The following is a 9,189-nucleotide window of genomic DNA, read 5'->3' as shown; positions in this document are numbered from 1 at the left end:
TGGATCCTATTGTTCTAGGACCAATCAGACTGCTGCAGTTTGGATCCTATTCAACTCAGTACATAACACCCCACCTCACATAATTGATCACATGACAAAGCACACACATACCATTTGAATGGCAATACCCAGTAATTCTTTTTGGGGGGTGGGGAGTTTGCTCCTATGTTCCCACCCTTTCCAGTGCATTTTACTGCAAAAAGTCTTTGGAGGCAGCCATGAACATATTAGAGAGACTCTGAACCTATCTAGAATGTGCTCCCCTTATTGCGGGATAAGCAAAAAGAAGAAGCACATTTGGGATCTCAGGAGCAAGTACTGTACATTACATACTGCATTAAATCCCACTTGGGGGAAAAGGAACACTCTTATTCTGCTCTTAAAAGCAGAAAGCACACCTACACCTGTCTCAAGATATCAACCCCAGGGTCAGGATTCTGCAATACACACAGTTTTTTTAAAGGAAAGGCAGCACAATGGAAACAACAAAAGCACTCCCTTTTAATAACAATCTGCCACAACAAATTTAAATTTCAAGAAAACAGCCGCCTGCATTTGCTAAGGCATCGCCGAGAGCCCTTCATTCCCTGCTCCTGCTCTGATAAAAGAATGGCAGCGTTCAGTGTCCACTCAACTGTCTCGGTTGCCTTTTGCCTCTCTATCTTCAACAGCTCCTTCCTCAGGTCCGGCACCTTGAAGGTTCTAGGGGAGAAAAATCCAAAACCAATAAACTTTTATGGCAAATACTCCACTGCCTGATTTCCTGTTTGACACATGACACCTAGTGTCTGTAGGCTTTATTCTTCCTCACCACCAAATTCCACCCGGAGCAGGGGTTTGGTAAACTTTGGGTGCAGCTCACTGGATAGATGTGAAATTTTGTGAAAGCATTGTGGGGGACAGTCCTGACACAGATACCATGAGTGCATGCTATAACACATAATAAACAACAACAACAACAACAATAGTAAACGTAAAGGTAAAGGGACCCCTGACCGTTAGGTCCAGTCGTGGCCAACTCTGGGGTTGCGCGCTCATCTCGCTTTATTGGCCAAGGGAGCCGGCATACAGCTTCCGGGTCATGTGGCCAGCATGACTAAGCCACTTCTGGTGAACCAGAGCAGCGCATGGAAACACCGTTTACCTTCCTGCCAGAGCGGTACCTATTTATCTACTTGAAGTTCTTTGACATGCTTTCAAACTGTTAGGTTGGCAGGGATTCAAACCACCGACCTTCTGATCGGCAAGCCCTAGGCTATGTGGTTTAACCCACAGCGCCACCCACGTCCCTTAGTAGTAGTAGTAGTAGTAATTTATTTATACCCTGCCCATCTAGCTGGGTTTCCCTGCATTCAGCTACTGCTGAACTTGCTAATGGGGAGAAGCTCTTTGTACCCCTCCTCTGTTCAGAAGAACATGGATGTCCAGTCCTGGATTCAAAGAAAATGGGGACTTGGAAAGGGTGTGTGTTCAGTGTAAGACAGGCATAGGCAAACTCGGCCCTGCAGATGTTTTGGGACTACAACTCCCATCATGCCTAGCTAACAGGACCCGTGGTCAGGGATGATGGGAGTTGCAGACCCAAAACATCTAGAGGGCCAAGTGGAAGAGATGCCAAGTCAGTGTAAACAGGAATTGAATGGGAAGAGCAAACAGTCTCTTAGGCACTGTGGATTTTTGAGGGGATATTCAGTGAGACCTTTCATGGAGGCCAAAAGGGATACTGGCAGCACCTTGGTGACCCCTGGTAAAGTGTGTCTGGGCCTGACTAGAGAATAATAATAATAATAATTTATTTATACCCCACCCATCTGGCTGGGTTTCCCCAGCCACTCTGGGGGCTCCCAACAGAATATTAAAAACACAATACAGCATTAAACAGTAAAAGCTTCCCTAAACAGGGCTGCCTTCAGATGTCTTCTAAGTGTCAGATAGTTGTTTATTTCATTAACATCTGATGGGATGGTGTTCCACAGAACAGGCGCCACTACCAAGAAGGCCCTCTGCCTGGTTCCCTGTGGTTTCACTTCTTGCAGGGAGGGAAGCACCAGAAAGCCCTCAGAGCTGGACCTCAGTGTCCAGACTGCACGCTGGAGGTGGAGATGCTCTTTCAGGTATTCTGGGCCGAGGCCATTTGGGGCTTTAAAGATCAGGACCAACACTTTGAATTATTCTTGGAAACTGTTAAAAGATGCCTGGAAGTTAAAAGAGACCTGGAAACCAAGGCTTATGAGGATCAGTTGGAGGAGTTGGGTATGTTTAGGCTGGAAAAGAGGAGACTGAGTGAAGATGTGATAGCCATCTTCAAAATTCTCAAGGGCTGTCCCATGGAAGAGGGAACAAGCTTGTTTTCTCCTGCTTTTGAGGATAGGACTCAAACCAATGGCTTCAAGTTACAAGAAAGGAGATTCCAACTAAACACATGGAAAAACTTTCTGAGAGTAAGAGCTGTTCAGCAGTGGAATGGGCTTCCTCGGGAGGTGGTGGACTCTCCTTCCTTGGAAGTTTTCAAGCAGAGGTTGGGTGGCCATCTGTCATGGATGCTTTAGCTGAGATTCCTGCATTGAAGGGGGCTGGACGATGATTCCAAGATTTGTCCAGGTGGGGGCGGGCAAGAGGTTGCAGCTATTAAGTCATCTTTCTGCATTTCAAAGTATATATATTTTTTTAAATCCCCAGAAAGGGCAAGACACTTGCCTGGAAAGTTGGTGGAGCATTTTCCATTTCAACCTTCAAATGGGTGAATTCAAGCAACTGGATTTGGAGGAGGCAGCGGCGGGGAGAGAGGGACAATTAGCCACATGAGTAAGTCACCATCAATCCTAGATTCATAAGAAATACATTATTCAGCAGTCAAAATTGCCAAAAAACCCCACAAAACACCCAACCCTTAAAAGATGGACTCTGCATGATTCAGAATTCTATATCTGTAATGCTTTTTAATAGCAAATTGTAGCCTAAAAAGGAGATGAGGGAGAGCTGGAAACCTGAGAGTGGGTTTTGCTCTATAAGACTCACTTTTCCCCTCCTAAAAAGCAAGGGGAAATGTGTGTGCGTCTTATGGAGCGAAAGCAGGCTGCGCAGCTATCCCAGAAGCCAGAACAGCAAGAGGGATTGCTGCTTTCGCTGCGCAGCAATCCCTCTTGTTGTTCTGGCTTCTGAGATTCAGAATATTTTTTTTCTTGTTTTCCTCCTCCAAAAACTAGGTGCGTCTTATAGTCTGGTGCATCTTATAGAGCTAAAAATACGGTATTTTCCCCCCCAGCGCCGTTTACCATTTTGAAAGCCGCAGTCATTTATCTCACATCACTAAGATTCGTCCCCTATTTCACCCCCTGAAAAGTGGCTGCCAGGAAACAGAATATTGATTTAGAAGGGAGAAGAAACTTTGTTTTCATGTGTGAGTGGGGTGGGTGGGTGTTTTTGAATCAGGTTAGCCAGATTGATTCGTATGCTGTTGGCGGATTCTTGTCGTTGTCTTGTTGGGCTGTGTATGTGATAAAGGGGAGGCATGCTGGGGTGAAGGCGTCTTCTTTCATTTGTCCCCGTGTCAGTTTCAGTTTATTGGTTAGTTTTTTTTTCTAATGAGGCTGTTTCCCATACTATTTGGTACCATTGGCCCATGCTTACTCCTGACAGGTCTCTCCAGTGTCTGGCTATGGTGTTTCTGGCTGCTGAGAGTAAGTGAGTTATGAGCTCTTTGTGATGAGAGAGGGCATTATTATCTCGGAAGATTATTATTTTTTAATTATTTAACATAATTGTTGCAAAATATAAGCAAAATATTGCAAATAAATACATACATATATATTTCAAATAACCACATATATTTGAAAAAGGAACAAAAGAGAAAAGAAGAAGAAAAGAAAAAAGAAGAAAAAATAAAGAGAAAAGAAGAAGAAGAAAAGTTGGAAGAATTTCTTCCAAGTTTATTCTACAAATATCTCAACATGAAAATAATAATAAAATTTCATTGATTGACTTCCGTCGCTTACACTGCACTTCCTATATACATTTTAAGCAAGATTGTATCTGTTATTCTGTATTTTCTCACAATCTCACATATTCTAATCAATGTTTTCTAAATCTTTCATAAATCTATTCTATACACAACCAATACCTTACATTTAATCTTTGTCTACATAGTCATTTCCATTGTTACTGGATTATATTTTTTGGTTTTTGTCTTATCAAATCAGTCAACTTTGCTAATTCCAAGCATTCGCATAATTTATTCAACCATTCTTCTTTGGTTGGAACATAATTTCCTTTCCAATTATTGGCTATCAACATTCTCGCTGCTGTTGTCGCATACAAGAAAATGTTAATTTTGTCATCTTGGAAGAGGTTTAGTAGGGCCAGTTCTGGGGTGAAAGGAGAAGAAACAGAGAAGGTTGCCTTGAGTGTCTAAGGTTTGTGACATCGCAAGGAGCCCCTAAGGCCTGGCAAATGAAGCACAGATCCTGCCCCTCCCAATCTTCCTCCAATTTGGGCATTCCCTCCCACCTGTTCTTATCACAACCTGCAGTGCACCAGACACCAAGAGATTTCTCTACTCACCGCACTTTCCATTTTTTCAAATAGCTGACTGGAGAAGGAAAGATAAGAATGAAAAAGAGACATTAGGACCCTCATACACAAGGATTTTAAATGACATTTTTAAACTTATAAACACCACCCCCAACTCCTCGAAAGATTCCATCAACGGTGTGTCCCAAAAAATTACACATCACTTATGAAGACAGGAGAACTAATGCCAGTGCACTGGAAGAAGCAAAGATCACCAGTATCAAAGCAGTGATTCTTCAACATCAACTTCGTTGGACTGGATGCCCGATTATCGTCTTCCAAAGCAACTACTCTATTCCGAACTTAAAAATGGAAAGCGTAATGCTGTTGGTCAACAAAAGAGGTTTAAAGACTCTCTCGAGGCAAATTTTTAAAAATGTAGTATAAACACTGAAAACTGGGAAACACTAGCCTGCGAGTGCTCCAGCTGGAGAACAGCCTTTCCCAAAGGTGTCCTGGTCTTTGAAGACACTCAAACTCAGGACGCAAGGGAGAATCATGCTAAGAGGAAGGCACACTTGGCAAACCCTCACCGTGATCAACTCCTGCTCGGAAACAAATGTCCCCACTGTGGAAGGACGTGTGGATCCAGAATTGGCCTCCACAGTCACTTATGGACTCACTGTTAAGATTGTATTCATGGAAGACAATCTTATTCGGCCACGAGGGATCACCAAAGAAGACACAAGGATTTGGGTGAAAGGACACTTCCATGCCCTCTAATCCCAAACAAGTTCAATTTAGACTTACTCTGAAAGTAGTGTGTAACGTATTGCAGTCTAAGTGAGTTTCCTTGTGCATTTTGGTGGGTGGGAAATCCATAAACAATGGAGTCCCAGAAATCCTTTGCAGGAGGTGTGTGTGTGTGCATACAGAATCCCTCATTGTGTATATGGGGCAGGGGGGACTGGATCCAGCTGTCGGGCCAGATTCTTCTCTTCCCTCCCCATCCTCCCATGGGCCAACTCTTGGAGGTGAGAGGGACCACAACACCTGTCAATCACCTGACATCATGACACCAGATGACTGACACCTGTCAAAATTCCAAGGGGGGGGGCTGTTGCTTCAATCACCAATTGGCAGTTATAATGAGCCCCTTGGGGATTTCTGCAGAGGACAAAATTCCCTTTAGAATGGAGCGTTCCCTCCTCTGTGGAGAAAGCAGTTTTGATCCATAGTGCTTCCATGAACAGATTTGCACCCAGATGTGCTGAAATCATAAGGCCCAGTTGTGTTAGCGAAGAAGAAGAAGAAGAAGAAGAAGAAGAAGAAGAAGAAGAAGAAGAAGAAGAAGAAGAAGAAGAATTTGGATTTGATATCCCGCTTTATCATTACCCGAAGGAGTCTCAAAGCGGCTAACATTCTCCTTTCCCTTCCTCCCCCACAACAGACACTCTGTGAGGTGAGTGGGGCTGAGAGACTTCAGAGAAGTGTGACTAGCCCAAGGTCACCCAGCAGCTGCATGTGGAGGAGCAGGGAAGAGAACCCGGTTCACCAGATTATGGATCTACCGCTCTTAACCGCTACACCACACTGGCTAAGCTAACAATCTACAAGAGAAGGACAAAAAGACTTCAAAAGAGTCTGGGAACCATTTATAGTTTATTTGCAGAAACAACAGAATGGACTGGATTCACTGGCAGGATTTGAATAAACTTTCACAAGTTCATTTCAGTAACAGATATTTCAGATAAATGATAATGGATTTTATTTTTGTGTAAGAAAAGCAAGATACGATAGATAAAACTAAATAACTCAGCAGAGGGGGAGTTGAGGGAAGTCCAGAGGAGGGGAGGGAGAATAATTGTAAATATCATGGTGAATGAGATTTGTACCATTAATTGTTATGAAATTCAATAAATATTCAAAATAAATAAATAAGGCCCAGTTGTGAATCCCCATGCAGGCCACTCGTTTCTGCATGTGATGGGCCAGAGTCTAATTGCCTTCCTCAAAACATTAGAAAGGCTCCCTGTGCTCTTTTCCCCACAGGAATTCAAGTTAAGGAGAACGGCACAGGATTATTCCTGTATTTTGAGAATGGCTCGGGTGTACGTCTCTGAAGTTCTTTTGATTCAGCTGGTCTTTAAAGCTAGACTTAAACTGGTAGAGTTAAGGGTGTTTGAACACACACCCTGCACACAATTGGTTGTCACTGAGAGCCCCCAATCACCCCATAACACAAAATTAAATTTTGTGACTTACCGGGAACTAGCCAATAGGGACTGTCCCTAGCAGAAGGAAGCAGCAAGAGAGAAGCTGCCAAAATAGATGGGTTACAAATAAGTCCACTGGAGTATCAACAGAGGGATTTAGAGCATCTGTGCGACAGGCACACCTGCAAACAGTATTATGCGTGGCCAATTCCACAGCTCAAAGGTCTAGAACCCACCTTTATATTGTATCCCCAGATCAATAACAGCACATCAGAAAGGGTCACACTCACCAGTCCCAGTCTCTCTGCAGCTGGTAAATGGTCTCCTGCAGAAGGTTGTCTGCCATTGTCTAAACACAGAAAAGATTGCACAATACTGGCTATGTTCCTTGCAAACTCCTTTGGTCCCAAGGTGCACATTAACCTAATGCTTTTGTTAAAACCTGCTTTTGGAGTTACCCTCATTGGGTGGATGAGGAATGTGTGCCTCCAGTTTTAATGCGGCAAAAAGTGATTTGGGACATAGGCACAGTGTACCTATAAGGGACAGGGGGGAATTCAGTTCAGTTCATATTTTAAGCACCATATTTTAAAGATCTCATTTTAACGAAGACTTCCCTAGATTTGGCCTTCCCAAAACTATCGGTTTCTGCGTTATCCCCTCAGAAGTGGCGGCCTATTCTGGCAGAAAATAAATACATTCCTGTTTTTTAAAAATAATAATAACCAAAAGTTACTTAACCAAACTCCCTTGGATTCTGCCTCAAATTTGGCAGTCTTGATCCACTCTTTGCCTGCAAATTTCACCCACTTATGTAAAAATATATAGCCATTTTTAGATTCCCCGTTGTAGTCAATGTGGTCAAAACAGAGTTTTTGGTTTAACAGATCAGATTCAGATCTGAATAATGAACTGGAGTTACACACAGTAGTTCCAAAACAGATTGGGCTGCTTCCAGATGCTACAGATACAGAGGAAAGGTGAATCTTGCGATTTTCTCCACATCCCTGGTCCTTAATGAAGACAGTGTCACTGAATAGCCACATCCTTGGCCTGTTTTCAGCTATTAGAAAACACCAGTCCTGCATAAGAATAACTTACCTGAAACCACCTGGCTTTCGTCGTTCCCAAACTCTGGACACAGAAATGTTCTCAGACTCCAGTTCTTCTGAACTGATGACGCAACTACGAGACTGGAATTCTGAGTAAACCAATGTCTCGCCGCCACCAACGGTCACACAGCTCCATAGCAACGCAATACTCATTTGGAACGGAAACCATCTTGCGGCTTCAGGAATGGCTGACCACACTGGGTATCAGAAAATTGGTTTAGATGGACTTTCAGTCTGATCCTGCAGCGCTGCTCTTATCCAGACTATACAACCAACAAGAGATATTCTTGTCTGACTTACTTGGAAAGAAATTTATTGGCTAGCCACAGAGGGTGGTGTTCAACTAGCTGTTACTCAGAGCAGACCCACTGAAATCAATGACAGTGGTGTTTGTTGTTGTTGTTTAGTCGTTTAGTCGTGTCCGACTCTTCGTGACCCCATGGACCAGAGCACGCCAGGCACTCCTGTCTTCCACCGCCTCCCGCAGTTTGGTCAGGCTCATGTTTGTAGCTTCGAGAACACTATCCAACCATCTCATCCTCTGTCGTCCCCTTCTCCTTGTGCCCTCCATCTTTCCCAACATCAGGGTCTTTTCCAGGGAGTCTTCTCTTCTCATGAGGTGGCCAAAGTATTGGAGCCTCAACTTCACGATCTGTCCTTCCAGTGAGCACTCAGGTCTGATTTCCTTAAGAATGGATGCGTTTGATATTCTTGCAGTCCATGGGACTCTCAAGAGTCTCCTCCAGCACCATAATTCAAAAGCATCAATTCTTCGGCGATCAGCCTTCTTTATGGTCCAGCTCTCACTTCCATACATCACTACTGGGAAAACCATGGCTTTAACTATACGGACCTTTGTTGGTAAGGTGATGTCTCTACTTTTTAAGATGTTGTCTAGATTTGCCATCGCCTTTCTCCCAAGGAGCAGGCGTCTTTTAATTTCGTGACTGCTGTCACCATCTGCAGTGATCATGGAGCCCAAGAAAATAAAATCTCTCACTGCCTCCACTTCTTCCCCATCTATTTGCCAGGAGGTGATGGGACCAGTGGCCATGATCTTCGTTTTTTTGATGTTGAGCTTCAGACCATATTTTGCGCTCTCCTCTTTCACCCTCATTAAAAGGTTCTTTAATTCCTCCTCACTTTCTGCCATCAAGGTTGTGTCATCTGCATATCTGAGGTTGTTGATATTTCTTCCGGCGATCTTAATTCCGGCTTGGGATTCATCCAGCCCAGCCTTTCGCATGATGAATTCTGCATATAAGTTAAATAAGCAGGGGGACAATATACAGCCTTGTCGTACTCCTTTCCCAATTTTGAACCAATCAGTTGTTCCATATCCAGTTCTAACT

At 43.6% G+C, this 9,189-nt stretch overlaps 1 protein-coding gene across 3 annotated transcripts; it reads right to left on the bottom strand.

Annotated features, from left to right (window-relative positions):
- Positions 1-479: 479 nt before the first annotated feature.
- LOC144327188 (uncharacterized) lies at positions 480-8,219 on the bottom strand. Of its 3 annotated transcripts, none has more exons than XM_077925410.1 (6): positions 7,827-8,219; positions 7,016-7,074; positions 6,775-6,828; positions 4,561-4,588; positions 2,698-2,822; positions 480-702 (listed from the first exon to the last, which is right to left on the bottom strand). In XM_077925410.1, exons 1-5 carry the CDS (start codon positions 7,988-7,990, stop codon positions 2,747-2,749), a joined length of 381 nt encoding a protein of 126 aa, XP_077781536.1. In that variant the 5' UTR covers positions 7,991-8,219; the 3' UTR covers positions 480-702; positions 2,698-2,746. The 3 variants fall into 3 exon arrangements, with proteins under 3 accessions (XP_077781536.1, XP_077781538.1, XP_077781537.1); XM_077925412.1 differs by having other exon boundaries at positions 2,698-2,754; XM_077925411.1 differs by lacking the exon at positions 6,775-6,828.
- Positions 8,220-9,189: the final 970 nt, after the last annotated feature.

This window comes from Podarcis muralis, chromosome 3, assembly GCF_964188315.1.
Source record: "Podarcis muralis chromosome 3, rPodMur119.hap1.1, whole genome shotgun sequence".
NCBI classification, from domain to species: domain Eukaryota; kingdom Metazoa; phylum Chordata; class Lepidosauria; order Squamata; family Lacertidae; genus Podarcis; species Podarcis muralis.
Note: the sequence above shows the minus strand (reverse complement) of the source record. Positions and strands in the feature narration are given on the sequence as shown.

What these genes read in the sequence shown, in the direction of transcription:
- LOC144327188 (XM_077925410.1), bottom strand. Translation starts at nt 7,990, where the DNA reads ATGAGTATTGCGTTGCTATGGAGCTGTGTGACCGTTGGTGGCGGCGAG. An exon ending in TCCCTATTGGCTAGTTCCCG is followed by an intron (nt 4,589 to 6,774) that starts GTAAGTCACAAA and finishes TTCCTTCTCCAG; the next exon opens with TCAGCTATTTGAAAAAATGG. An exon ending in TTGAAAAAATGGAAAGTGCG is followed by an intron (nt 2,823 to 4,560) that starts GTGAGTAGAGAA and finishes TTATGAATCTAG; the next exon opens with GATTGATGGTGACTTACTCA.